The sequence below is a fragment of the Sus scrofa genome, chromosome 10 (assembly GCF_054392235.1).
Source record: "Sus scrofa isolate SSC_HxYL_T2T_F1_AM1 chromosome 10, Sscrofa_HxYL_maternal_Yorkshire_Landrace_v2.0, whole genome shotgun sequence".
NCBI lineage: Eukaryota > Metazoa > Chordata > Mammalia > Artiodactyla > Suidae > Sus > Sus scrofa.
In genome coordinates, this window is record NC_139392.1 from 551,372 (window position 1) to 565,951 (window position 14,580).

The 14,580-nt window shown below is 39.0% G+C and overlaps 1 protein-coding gene across 50 annotated transcripts in view; it reads left to right on the top strand.

The window, feature by feature from the left end:
- The window catches only part of KCNT2 (potassium sodium-activated channel subfamily T member 2), a 339,459-nt gene that overhangs the window by 307,272 nt on the left and 17,607 nt on the right, over window positions 1-14,580 (top strand). For 17 of the 50 annotated variants that reach the window (XR_014817194.1, XR_014817198.1, XR_014817200.1 and 14 more), the window contains one exon: window positions 13,661-13,961. Coding sequence is in view for 33 of the 50 variants with exons in the window: in XM_084978995.1 (XP_084835121.1) it covers window positions 13,661-13,961 (301 nt within the window). In the remaining 17 variants the exon portion in view is untranslated. Of the gene's footprint in view, window positions 1-2,226; window positions 2,248-13,660; window positions 13,962-14,580 lie in introns of all 50 variants that reach the window. The other 33 variants (XM_084978993.1, XM_084978990.1, XM_021081854.2 and 30 more) reach the window with 5 other exon arrangements.

A 14,580-nucleotide genomic window follows, 5' to 3' on the forward strand; every position in this document is an offset into this window, starting at 1 on the left:
GTCGCAGCTCGGATCCCGTGTTGCTGTGGCTGTGTTGTAGGCTGGCAGCTGCAGCTCCAATTCGACCCCTCGCCTGGGAACTGCCAGCTCTAAATTGCAGCTCTAAAAAACGGAAAAAAAAAAAAAAAAGAATTTTTAATTTAATGCCAACATTTCAGTAAGAACGTAGAAGGCATAAACTCATATAATAACTCTAGGTCTTCCTTGTTTTATCACGGAGTTGGAAAAATGCGTTTCAAAGGCAGATGCCAGTTTTCATGCCTCATCATTTCTTAGTCTGTCTTCAGTGTCTTCCCATATTGTGTGTATAGAGAAAAAAGTTAAGTTATACCCCTGCCTTGGCTGGGGGTGGGGGAGGCACTGGATACGTCAGCAGATGTCTTTAGTGATGATAAAGAATACTCACAGTTAAAAACATGACACTTATAAAAATCCTGGCATACTTAACTCATTTTTTTTTTAACTTGTGGGCTGTACATTGGTGAAAGGAGGATTTATTCAAAGACAAACGTACAGTGGGGTGTGCACAGGGACTGGAAAATCAGGCTGCGGAGAGTAGGGCCCAGCTGGATTATCCTTTTCTTCCAACCTAGTTGAGCATCACCAAGTCAGAGGAGACCACTCGCTCTGTGTCTGTTTCAGGGAGTTTTTACAAATGCCAGAATCTCCTGGTTCAAAAACCAAATGGAGGATTGACAAGAACTTGGGCTACTCTTGGGAACAAAGGAGAACAATATTTCTGTCCACAATTTTTTTCTCCATAATTCTGAAATTTAGAAAGCTTACTAAATCGATTTGGTGGCAAAAGCTTACTTTAACTATTGTGAGATTATTCATAATATTTACTTATTTCACTTAATGTGCATATTCATATTATCCTTATTATAGAAATATTAATTTTTAAATGGTAAAATGGTACCTAAGACACTCTGAAGGTATTATGTACTATTTGGTATATGATGCTATACTATATTTGCAAAATCTGAAAAATTCTGAATTAAAACATATTTATTCCTTTTATTTTTTTTGCTAAAAAAATGTGAAGTATTTGCCTTCAGTTTTCCAGCATATTGAAAAATCACATTTTCTTAAAGTGTCCAGTGAAAATTTTATTAGGAATTAGAAAGAGATATTTTAAGGCACATTAAAATACTAATACATTTACGGTATAACCAATACGTTTGTGGGATATGCTACTCTGATCGTTGTTCACCTTCATAGTCAATAAATCCTGTTTCTTTAAAAACTCTGCATAATATAATAATCATTGGTTCTTCCATCTTCTAACCATTAACTTTTTACAATTATATTGGAAGGTAATGTTTTAAATATATTGTTAAAATAAAGCTTTCATTTTATAAAATCATATTGATAAAATTATTTTAATAAGGATTAAGATAGTTTTGAAACTTATGCTGCCCTTTCTGTACCAGTTTTCATTTGAACAATATTTATTGCATTGGGCCAAGTGTTAAGAATCTGCAGACAAACAGTTTCAAGGAGCTTCTATTCATATATTCATTATGCGTTTTTCATATTCGTAACAATGGTGAAAATGCTTGATAGTGGCTTAGACCTGAGTTATATTACCCAAAAAAAATATAACTGAAAATTTTACTTCTCCCCGTTGGCAAATGAAGATAATTTTATTCCCTAGAACTGAAGAATAAGATAGCATGATTTTTATAACCCTCGATACTTAGGGGTTATATTTTGACTGGGCAGATCAATTTTTAGACTCTATAGCCAACGTGAAAACTCAAGACTATTTCTATTAACTTATATGTATCGTAGGGGTGAAAAAACAATCTTATTATATGATCTAAATTGTTTAAAAACAGTGCAGATACTAATACCATTAATGACTACTGACTATCAATCATATGTCAGATAGTCTCTCATGAATACAGTAGTTTCATAAGCTGTTATCAGTTCTTTTATTTTCAACTGGAACCACATTTCCATTCTATCAAATTTTTGAAAGACACTTTTAGAAAAAAAAAATCCAGCAAGAACAACTTTCTGGCAAATTTTTTAAAATGATAGCTTATTCTTTACCTAATTTTATTTAAAAGTTCTATGATAAAGAATCAAACACATATTAGATTATACTGTTATATAGTATCTGTCATACATTGTCCTGCTGCTGATTGTTTTATGTCTGTATTGTTTACTCATTGTTTAAACTGTATTTTGTGTGTTTCTTTTTCCCTCCCTTTGTGTCAGTATCGAGAAATAGCATCACAAGTAAGTATTTTGTCTCCCTTTCCTCAAATGATCTATGTTAATTCAGTTATCACAGGGAAAGAATATTAAAGATTGAATTCAATATTTCAGATTTTAAAAGAAAGCAAGTGAGCTGAAATGCCTTTTTTTTTTTTTTTTTTTTTTTTTGGTCTTTTTGCCATTTCTTGGGCTGCTCCTGTGGCATATGGTGGTTCCCAGGCTAGGGGTCGAATCTGAGCTGTTGCTATCAGCCTACACCAGAGCCACTGCAATGTGGGATCCGAGCCACATCTGTGACCTACACCACAGCTCACGGCAACACCAGATCCTTAACCCACGGAGCAAGGCCAGGGATGGAACCCGCAACCTCATGGTTCCTAGTCGGATTCGTTAACCCCTGAGCCATGACAGGAACTCCCTGAAATGCTTTTAAATGCTCCATGTTCAAGTTGTGTTTGTAGTTCCCTAATATGACTGGAAATCTTCAGAGTATGTGTGTGTATTAGTCGAGTCGCATATTTTACTGTGTGGTGTCATTACCAGCTAACCACCTACCAGCTGTGGATTATCTGTCTTCAAAGGAGGTAACTACAGCCAGGATCCTGCCACCAGAACCATCTAGGACTGAAAGGCAATGGGGGCCTTGATGTAAATATACCTTTTAGTTTGCTTCTTACCTAAGCTGGACCCCCTAGAAAGGATTATGGGAACAGTAGGACCCATGATGGATTCCTCTAGCACACTTTTCAATGCTTAATCTTTTCTTTAATAGCTTTAATGTATTGTCATGAAGAGGCCATCACTTTAATGTTCAATAGTATTAACCTGTGATAATCGTTGATTTACTACAATAAAAATAAAATCATTAATAATATATTATGTTTGTATACATACACTTCTTATGTGCCTGCAACTTCAAAGTTATCATCATATGATTTGCATTTTTAATTTTTTTCATGTAAGTCATGAAAAATAATTGTCCTTATGGCCTTACTACTTGATGCAACCTCCCAGGCATTATTAGAATGAGAGAAACCACTGTACATATAGACATTTTCAACTTGAAAAGTTGAATTTTGAGTGTTAAAGCAGTGGTACAATCCAGACCGCTGTACCACACAGTCACGGGGGACTTGTGCATGCACCAAGTCACCGCCCAAAGCACGAGTCTATTTTGACCTCATTGAACTTTGGGGAAAAGTTCTCTGTTATAGTACACCAGATTTTGACAGAATGACTGTTGCTTTCTCCACATGTAGATCCGAATCCATGGAATAGATGCAAAGTCTGTTCCCTAAATTATTTTGAACATCTTATTTTATTCAAGGGTTTATAAGCTCTAACTCTATTAATTTTTTAAATATTCTAATTTTGTTTTCCCATATTGATTCCTTTGGCATTTTCTAAATACGGAGGGAGCTTCACTTCAGCCTGTAAGAGAGGTGTTTTAGCTGCTCTGGCCCTTTTCATGTGACGGTACAGGTAGAAAGTGGGGTTCAGTGATCATGGCTGCCCGGCAGGTGATGCTAATTCAAACTTGAGTTTAACGCAGCACACATCTTCTGGCACATGCAAGGTTTGGGGAGCTCATTTTAGCGATCTTATCATTCCTTTATTTATATATTTTTATTTTTCGCTTTTCAGGGCAGAACCTGCAGCACATGGAACTTCCCAGGCTAGAGGTCTCATCAGAGCTGCAGCTGCTGGCCTACACCACAGCCACAGCAATGCCATATCCGAGCCATGTCTGCCACCTACACCGCAGCTCATGGCAATGCCAGACACTTAACCCACTGAGCGAGACCAGGTATCGAACCCACATCCTCATGGATACTAGTTGGGTTCCTTACCACTGAGCCACAGTGGGACCTCCTGGTTGCTCTATTAGAATATGTTTCATAATGCTTTAAGTGCAAATGAAATCAAAACATACATTTCTGGAGTTACGTTGTGGCTCAGCAGTAACAAACCAACTAGTGTCCACAAGAGCTGGTTTGATCCCTGGCCCCGCTCAGTGGGTTAAGGATCTGGGTTGCCATGAGCTGTGGTACAGGTCGCAGGCGTGGCTTGGGTCCTGCATTGATGTGGCTGTGGTGTAGGCTGGCAGCTGAAGCTCTGATTAGACTCCTAGCCTGGGAACTTCCTCAGGTTCAGCCCTAAAAAAAAAAAATAAATTTCATCTATCTGCCTATCATATAAATATATATATATAATATATAATACGTATTTCTGAAATGTTTCATTTGTACAAATATTTGACCTAGCCTGATGTACAAATAAAATTTCATTTCATGTGTAAAGACCTTGCAAACATAATTTTAGGAAGTATTTTAGGACCATGTCACAAGCCAAGTCGCCTCACCTAGCCTCTCCCAAAGGCATTCTTGGGCATGAGTCCAGATCTGCCACACAGCGGTAGAAGCACTCACTTAGCAGTCACACCATGTTCCAGAAAGAACAAGATTTCCATATGGTTAAAAGTGAAAGTGGAGTTAATTTTTTAAATGTGGGTTTTGGCCCCATCGTAGTTTTACATGTTTATTCATATGTTCTGCACCTTTTAATTCTGATGTCAAGTTCCGCCACGTCCTCTTTTCTCCAGCTGTGACCCTTTTAGATGCAGACGGTCGTAGGTTTGGCTTATTTCTGACTTTTCATAACCAGTTGTAAGCTGAGTCATAGCCTTTTTCCGCTAATTGCTTTCTTTCTCTTAGTTATTATGCTTGGTCTGCAAACCCTCCCATCACTCCCCTATGTAAATAAGGCAGCTCGCTCCAATGTGCTGGGAAGTTTGAGTCTTCTAATATGGGTAACCTCACGGTCCTTATGAAGAAAAAGCTCTAATTGTACTTTAGATAGTAAAATATATTTATCCTGCATTTTAGGATAAAAAAATCAGGTTTTCTCCTACAATTTCCATCCTCCCACCTCTAGCTGTTTTGCTTTTTTGGGTTTTTTCCTTTCTCTGTTTTACCTTCGCATATGTTCTGGTTTCCCCAAATTTCAATTTCAAGAAAATTTCCCTCTTTATTCTGTTTTTTTTTTTTTTTTTTTTTTTTTTTTCTTATTTCACTCTTACTGTTAAACTCCCAGAAGGGTCCATATAGGCAGTCCATTCTATTCTTTATCTGTGTCCCCCAGAGTCCCCCCTGACTATATCAGTCCTGCTCTTGCATTACTAAAAATCCCTTTTAGCCAAGATAATCAGCATTTTAAATTCGTCGTAATTTGTTTAAACTTCATAGACCCTTTCCTGGGGTCATTAATCTCCTATGTCTTAAAATTCTCTTGTCGTAGTTTTTATATCATGAATTACTCCTCTTTTCCCTGGTCTATTTCTCTTCCCCCTCTTTGTGCTGTTCCGTTTCTGCCCATAACAACTCATTTTAAATGATCTTCCTTCCGTCTGAAGGCTGTCTGATCTCCCGTCCTAGAAGTGGCTCTAGAACCAGGAGAGGCAGGGGTCCCCTTTTTCCTGCCCTGTGGCTGGGTTTCATCTTTAGATTCCAGGAAGTACTTCCTTATCGAACAAAGTGGGCTAAGCTTCACTGCGGGCGGTCTCTCCCAGTGGGTTAATCTTGATCTCTACGTAGTGCTAAGTGCTTTCTCGTTATATTTAATCTGTCCAGCAAGCTCATATGGCAGATGATATTATTCCCACCCAAGTGTAAATGAGCAGAGACTTAGACATGTTAACTTGATAAATAAAAATTTCGGAAGACGCAAGTTGGGACGTTATCACTTTCTCATACCCGAGCTTCTTTTTATAATCACTAGGTTTCCTGTGGGAGCCTCTGCCAATTTCTGGCCACCTCTCTCCCTTCCATCATCCGCTTTCAGATGCTATCGTGCTTTCTTGGGGGAATTGACATTGGAATCGACGCTTGAACCAAAGCCAGGCATTTACCAAAACTACGTGTATAGTCTTTTCCTTTTTTCTACCCATAACCTTGGAGAACAGATTGTATTTTGTGGTTTCAGTGATTACCTTGAGGTTGATGGAAGGTTAATTCCTAGACACAAAAACCTCACTCATTATCTGCCAGATCTCTCTGTCATATCATCTCCCAGATGTGCAGATAGTTACCGAGCCCCACCAGGTACCAGACGCACTCATCTAGGTGCTTGGAATGTGTCCGTAAATATGCAGGAAGGATTTCTAATCCTTCTCAGAAAGTGGAGATGGAAATTACATGGCTGTTGTTGGACTTAGCTACTTCTCGTTGGATTTACTGTATCTGAATTCTCTTCCCTTCATTGTCTTGAGTAATACGCACAGATTAATCATCACTCTCCTTGCCTGATGGAGGCATTGGATGTTTGATGTCTACCATACCGAGTCAATTTCTTCTTGCTGGATTTTAAGCTCCTCTATATTCTAGCCATTCTTTTTTTTTTTTTTTAATTTTTGTTCTTATAGGTGCACCTGTGGCGTATGGAAGTTCCTGGGCTAGAGGCTGAATCAAAGCTATAGCTGCAGGTTTACACCACAGCCATGGCAACACCGGATCTGAGCCACATCTGCAACCTATGCCACAGCTTGTGGCAATGCCAGATTCTTAACCCACTGAGTGAGGCCAGGGATCAGACCCACATCCTCACAGAGACAACGTCAGGTCATTAACCCTCTGAGTCACAAGGGGAACTCCTCTAAGCATCTTTATGCTCTTCCTGTCCCTGTTCCTGGGCAGAATCATTTATCCATTTGTTTTGCCTGACCAGATAAGCACTGGGCTTGGAACAGGATGATCTGGGTTTAAACATTGGCTCCCACTTTTATGAGCTGTGTGTGAACTTGAGCTGTTCTCAATACATAGCAGAGGTAAGATCAAGTAGGAAGATTAGTATTATCACTTGATAAATTAGAAAAAAGGTAGAAATTTATTAAGCGAATTGTTCATAGTTAATGGCAAATAATTCTGTGGTGAGTGCATGGAGTAACAGAGCTTCTCTCATCATTTTTCACTTGTGCCTCATTTTTGAGTGGATGATACAGCATCCAAAAATGTTTGTATCAATACACTTAAATATATAAATAGGATAATGTAAGAAGTGGATAAATGCCTTGTAATATTTTCAGATGTAGATACTTCACGAACTTCCAGTGCATTCTAAATGTACACATGTACACACATATACGTGCACTCGCCTGTACACACATGCACCATGAGTCTGAGCTCATCTGTAATTTTCCTCCACTTTGTCTCATAAAAATTTTACTCAAATACCTTTACTTTATTATTTTAAACGATATTTCTTGGATCTACTCATTCTTGTTTATTTTCAGCCCCAGGAAAGTGTTTCTTACTTGCATAATTTACTTCCCGTAAGAGTCTCATTGACACGATGATGAACAAGACGCTGTTTAAATGCGTCCGATCTGTTTGATTTAATTGAACTGCATAGTCATGGCCTTCTGGTCGTTTAAGTCTTGAACTGCATGGACATCATTCTTTCAGTTTGCTCTACACAAGAAGTAAAGTAAGCCTTTAGTCACGGCCTCTGGTTGAAAGGCTGCTGGAGGCAATAAAATCAACCGAAGGGAAAGTTCTGAGACTGATGGAAGTCTCTAGGTCTTCATAAGAAAGTGATGAGCTCCGTGCAACCGTATACCTGGGTCAGTAATGCTGTTTTGCGTAGATTCTTTGCCTCAGAATGTGGATCTTCATACCCAAGGCTTGCATTATTGTATCTCTTCTTTATTTACAGCATTACGTATATCCTAGAAATTTCTTTAACAGGCTCATTTACTCATAACTGGTATATGCTTTAGGGCAGTGATTCTCAAATGCTGGCAGAGAGGAGTGTGTGTAAAACGTTTGGGGTATGGTGGAATCGATGCCATGCCCATATTAGCATTACTGTAACAGTTTTTCATAGCTGTATATGCTTAGGTCTTTCCTACTGTTCCCTCATACGCTGGAGGTGATAGAACGAGAGACCCCGCATCTGTCCCACCCCCCCAGTGGGGAGGGTTTACACACAGCTACATGTGGTTCAAACTGTTGCCTTGCTATGTATTCCTGTAATTCTAAAAAATGGTAAGTGAGAATTGTACTGTGAAGATGACAGCTGGCAATGAAACTATGATTCTAACCCCAGAAACAATTTAAATCACTTTATGACTGTGTTGCATTTGCACACTTAATCATTGCTCTTTCATTTGTTTCTAAGTTTTGGATAAAGATATTCAGGTGTATAAGAAAATTCTCTACACATACATATGTGTGTGGACAATACATAAAAACCAAAACGTATATATCCCCAAATGATGCTTTGTGTAGAAAGAAAATATGCTCACACACTTGGCTATTTCTAGACATAAATGAATCATCCGGCTAAGGAAAACTGCTTTTTAGTTTTCCTTGTGAACCAAAAGTTAATAAGGATGAAATCAGTCTAGATTTGGGCCAGACTTTGACTTTCACCCATCAGACATATATCAACACGAAACACAACAGCCAATATTAAATAACTCTTGGAAGCATAAAGATATGTCTTGAGACCGACAACAAAAGGGTAGCTACAAAACATACTGTCGTCATAACTTTGATGTTGATTGTATTATTTCACCATAAAAATGCATTATTTTGAGGAGAAAATAAATGTTATAGCTTCAGAAAAGATAAAAACAGTCCCCTACCACACAATGAGAGAAAGTCGCCTGAATTCATAAGAAAAACAATGAAAAACCATGTGGGAATATTGGTAGAACCCTGTGATATAGACACATGACCTAATTAAGACAATTTTATTAAACACTTAAAATATATTTCTGAACACCACAACTAAAAAAAGCAATGGATATATTAGAGAAATATTAACTCTTCAGTATTTCAAGTTGCTATTTAGAGACTTCATTTCTCAGAATCACCAGTAATGTCTCCAACCACTTAGATGAGTAGAAGATACGTTACCTTTATTTGAGGAAACCTGCATTTCAGGCAACGCTGTTGTCCTGAATAGACTAACGGCCCTTTATTACCTCTCTTCCTCTTTCTCAGTGCTCTCTAGCAATAGCTGTTATTTATGGCGTGTCTATTAGAGGGGAAAAGCTTAGTAAGAACTCTTTGGTAATAGTCATCAGCCGTTTCATTCCATGAAAACATACTTCCTTGGCCTCTATGATAACCAACTTTTCCACCGATTCTCCTATTTTTAGTTTCTCCCTTCACTGTCATACTCCCCAACTCAGGATACTGAGGTATGGACCTTGAAATTAGAGAGTTACGTCTAAGCCACCCCCGTCTTTTCATCGCGGTATACCACGCTCTGTGCAAGTGCTCAGGGTATGTTTCCTTAACTCGAACACAGGTCTCCTCCTCAACGTGGAGTAATCCTTTGCGGTTTGCTCAGATTTATGTGGTTTTATTTGTGCCACATTTATCGTAAATATTGACCCTTAATTACTATGTTACCCTTAGTTTTTATGTAAGTGTGGAGGGCTGCACGCCCTGTATTTGCTACTCTAATGGTGTGCACCGTGTGACCAAGGAGGACAGTGACTTGCACAGGAAGCCCGTGGACAAGGCGGCCATTGTGAGTGGTTCAGTGTCTGCAGGAGATACTAGAGATACTAGTGTCTTCACCCTGCAGTGAGGGGATCTGAGGGTGAGGGCAGAGGAGGGAAAGGCGGAACGGGTGCAGTTGTCTGTGGTATTGTGCTTTGGAGAAAATCTGTAGGCTTTAGTTATGATGGATCTCATTCAATACACTGATTTGCAAGTAGAGCATAGATGGGCTTTAACAAATTCCTAAACGAAGCGTATGTTGTCTCAGGAACAGGACTCACAGATGAGTAATTATTTCTTCGCTTGGCTTACTTAGTATGATAACTCTAGGTACATGTTGCTGCAAATGGCATTATTTCCTTCTTTTTTACAACTGAATAATAGTCCGTATAAAGAGTAGATAACTAACAAGAACCTACTGTATAAGACGGGGAGGTCTACTCAGTGTTCTGTAGTAATCTATATGGGGGAAAAAAATATATATATATATATATCCAATTCACTTTGCTGTAAACCTGAAGCTAAAAGTGAAAATCAACTGTATCTCAATTTAAAGAAAATAATTATTTCTTGAGAGTGGCAGAGATGGAGAACCCCTTGGCTAACCAGATAATGGCCAGAAATTTCCCCAAGTTGTGGGGACCTAGTACTTTGGGTGAGACAATGGTCCTTCCCTTTCCATGAGCTCCGTTGTTGCCGTTTCTGTGTCCTGAATAATGATGCACGTGTCTCCTTGTCATCAACGTCATGACATACCTGTGTTCTGGAGGAAGCGAATGCAGTATTGATCTTGCCTGCAAAGGCTGAGTGTGACAGCAGGGCCATTGGTGCGCCCTGTGTGTAGTTAGGCAAAGGACTTGGGAGTGAAGGGACACTGCCTGCGAGTCTGTCAAAGGAGGCAGCAAACAGAACATAAAAGACAAATCTTTGGCTGCAAAGGCTTTCCCAGTTACTGATTGAATGGGTTCAGGAACACGGGATGGGGTGCCTTCATATGTGGGAGCAGGGCACTGAGGCTGGGAAGTCTACTGTGGGGCACCGTTCGTTCTTTCCAGGTTGAAGAACAGGTCATTTGGGCTGTTAAGTGGAGCAGCAGTGGTAATTACCATCCGTTCTCTAAATAGCTCTTATCGTGGGTTTTAATCCTCGAAAGCTCCGTAGAATTCTTGAAGGCCTCATCAACTGTATTGGACAAAGGGAAAGCTCATAAGATCCTGTTTTGTCAAACTGATTTTAAGTAGCAAATATTTTATTTCATTTAATTTTTTATAATTTTTTTTTCCGTTATAGCTGGTTTACAGTGTTCTGTCCATTTTCTACTATACAGCAAGCTGACCCAGTTACACATACCTGTATACATTCTTTGTCTCACATTATCACGCTCCAGCGTAAGTGACTAGATATAGCTCCCAGTGGATCTCATTGCTTATCCCTTCCAAAGGCAATAGTTTGCATCTTTTAACTCCAAATTCCCAATCCATCCCACTCCCTCCCCCTCCCCCTTGGCCACCACAAGTCTGTTTTCCATGTCCATGATTTTCTTTCCTTTGGCTGCAAATGGAATTCTGGACCAATTTTTTGTGTGCATGTGTCTTTTTAGGGCTGCACCCAGGGCATATGGAGGTTCCCAGGATAGAAATTGAATCGGGAGCTCTGGCCGCTGGCCTATACTACAGCCACAGCAATGCGGGATCTGGTCTGCATCTGCAAACTACACCACATCTCAAGGCAACACCAGATTCTTAACCCACTGAGTGAGGCCAGGGATCGAACCTGCACGCTCATGGATACTAGTCAGATTTGTTTCCACTGAGCCACGACAGCAACTCCCCTTATTTTCTTTGAAGTGAAATATAAAAGAGATATTACTTTTATTGAATTATTGATAAAAATGCCTTGTGATTCCTATGGATTTTATGTATAAATCATTATATTCTCTTCCTTGAGGAATTCAAACAGTGGTGAATAGGGGATTCAGTATTATTTGGCTAATTATCTACTTGATATAATTCCTGGTCCGTGTAACTCAGAAATAGCAATCACAAAGAAAATCGTATTGGTATCCTGTACTTAGAAGAGAAGCAAATCTAAGATCTCTCCCCTAAATTACTTTGTAGCTTATGGTTCTGTGACTTGAATCGTAAGTGACATTGTGTGGACGTAATAAATTATCTTGAGTATTTAGTCTGGCAAAATGACCATTTCCACGTATTTATAGGAAACAAACTATTACAAAACTTATGACTAGAAAGATTACTTCAAATACATTTAAGGTTGTGGTTCGCAAAACTGTGCAGGCCACCAAGTATGGAACAACTGTAACTGCTAGTCAAAGATTGATGTGCTTCACTGATGGCAGACGTTACTCAAGGGTTTGTGTATTTTACTTCCGCAGAAGAAGATGTTCAGTATCCTATCAAGCAGGTAAGACTAGAGTTAAGAACTTATAAAAGTAGCCACTATTGCAAAACGGTGGTATTAAACATTTTTAAAATTCCAACTTAAAAGATCTAAAATGAGATTTCTGTATTTGGGGCTGAAATATTCTCTTATCATGAAGATATGAAGGTTAAACAAATTGTTTTGGTATCACTCTTCTACATTAACGTTTGGAAACAAAAGTGAATGACTATTTACATTTCTTAACTAATTTTGAATGAGAGATAATTTCACAGCTGGCCACTAGGAAGGCATAGACTGAGCTTCCATAATGTATATTCACCTTTAAAGGGTCTTCCTGGATCCTCCTCCTGACCTTACTTAAATTGGTAGTTTGAATTCTGTTACTGTGGAAGCCAGCAGTACATGCATGAAGATCCAACTTCCATCTGCAAATGGGAAACACAGCAGGTTCATGAGCACAGCGCCTATGCCTAATAAAATAAAATTCAGGAAGCCATTCCTTCACATGTGTGTGCTTTTTTCAAAAAAAAAATTTTTTTTTAAGAAAGTAAGACTTTCTGCTTTGAACTGTGTTGCCTTTCATGGGACCTCCTGGTACAAAATGCAGTGATTTTGAAACAGGGAACTTTTATTTACTAAAGGCCTGTAATCAAAGAAAGGCTTCTTTAAATTTTTTATTGTAGTTGATTTACATTGTTCTGTCAATTGGAAAGCTTCTTACTTTAAAATCAGGTTCAGTAGCGAAAGAGTAAATAAAAGACAATTTGTTCATTTCTTTTCCCTCCTATGGAAAGAGCCTTAGTTAAGTTTTATGTGTGATTCTAGAATACATTTGCGAAGGTAATACTTACAACCTGTTTTCATTTGGAATACTGAGAACAGTTCCTAAAATATATTTTAACATTTTATGTGATGCATAATTAATGTGTGAATTAAATAAAATTATTTTTTGTTTTCTTCTGGGTCCCATGAATGAATACAGAGATTCACATATTACAAAGTTCACGCCAGTGCCTCCTTTAGAAAGAGCAATAACTTTAAAACCTTTAAAAATATTAATTCCAAAAATAAAACAATTTTCATAAATCCTTATTTAAATTTCATGGGGAACAGCATGAGTAAATTGAGCAAAGTCCATTACAATGGCTTTATTTGATTAAAGTTGTAAAATACCTAGCCCTTTTTGATTGTGATTTCAGACAGCTCTGTGCTCGTAGTCTTGTGATAACTCAGATGCATAAAAAACTCAGATTTTTATTTTCTATGAAAATCCTTTCATGGAAACTTACACTGGTGTTCGCAAGGATGTTTTATCTGCTTCATATACAAGTCCAGCCACATGTTTTCTCATATTATTTTCAGTAACAGAAAATTAATATCAGGGATTGCGATTTTGCTCTGTCTGTGAAAACACTCGTGAGACATGTAATCATATCAGGATGTTAGTGCACAGTTGCTGGTGTAAGTCCAGGCCGCACGAGTCCTAACCCTCTGACCAGCGGTGCCCCTTGCTCTTGCAGTCTCAGATCTCCATCAGCGTGGAAGAGTGGGAAGACACCAGAGATGCCAAAGAGCAGGGCCACCCCCGAGGAAACCACCGCAACTCGACCTCCAGCGACCAGTCCGACCACCCCTTGCTGCGGAGGAAGAGCCTGCAGTGGGCCCGGAGACTGAGCCGGAAAGGTCCCAAACACTCCGGTAAAACAGCTGAGAAAATAACCCAGCAGCGGCTGAACCTCTACAGGAGGTCAGAAAGACAAGAGCTTGCTGAACTTGTGAAAAATAGAATGAAACACTTGGGGCTTTCTACAGTGGGCTATGGTATGCTCTTTCAAAGTATTGTATGATGTCGCCTTGCGATTTCTTGCCATTAGTTGTGATATCGTTGGCTCCCGTTTAGGTACCCAAGAATCACACGTTTGCTTCACAGGTCAGCTCGAAGGGCCTAGTGACCCGCAGCTCACCTCCCAGAAAAAATGAGAACAAGGATAATAAAGAGAAGGCACTAAAAACTGTTAAGGACTTGCTTGGGTCTCTAGACCCGCTGCTGAACCCTTGCAATGAATTATCTTAATTTCGATTTTTACAAAACGCTTCCGCTTTAGAGGTAAGGAAGTTATGTCAAGTAACTTGCTAATTAGCTTGTTAATAGCATAGCATAGCCGAGATTTAGATACAGTTCTGTCCGGCTCCAAAGTCTGTCTTACACACACACACACACACACACCATAGTTTAGAACCTAGGATAAAATTAATTTGAGACACTCGCCAGTAACTAAACGGACCAGCCAAGGATGAACCAAAATGTATCTCTAAAATTTGTCTAGTTTCTTATAGTCTTATTTGTTGATTTAATTCTAACGCTAACACTAATCCAAAGGAAGGACAGATACTGGCCACCTTTTTTTCCCCCTTCCTTTTCTCGTTCTCTCTCTGTCTG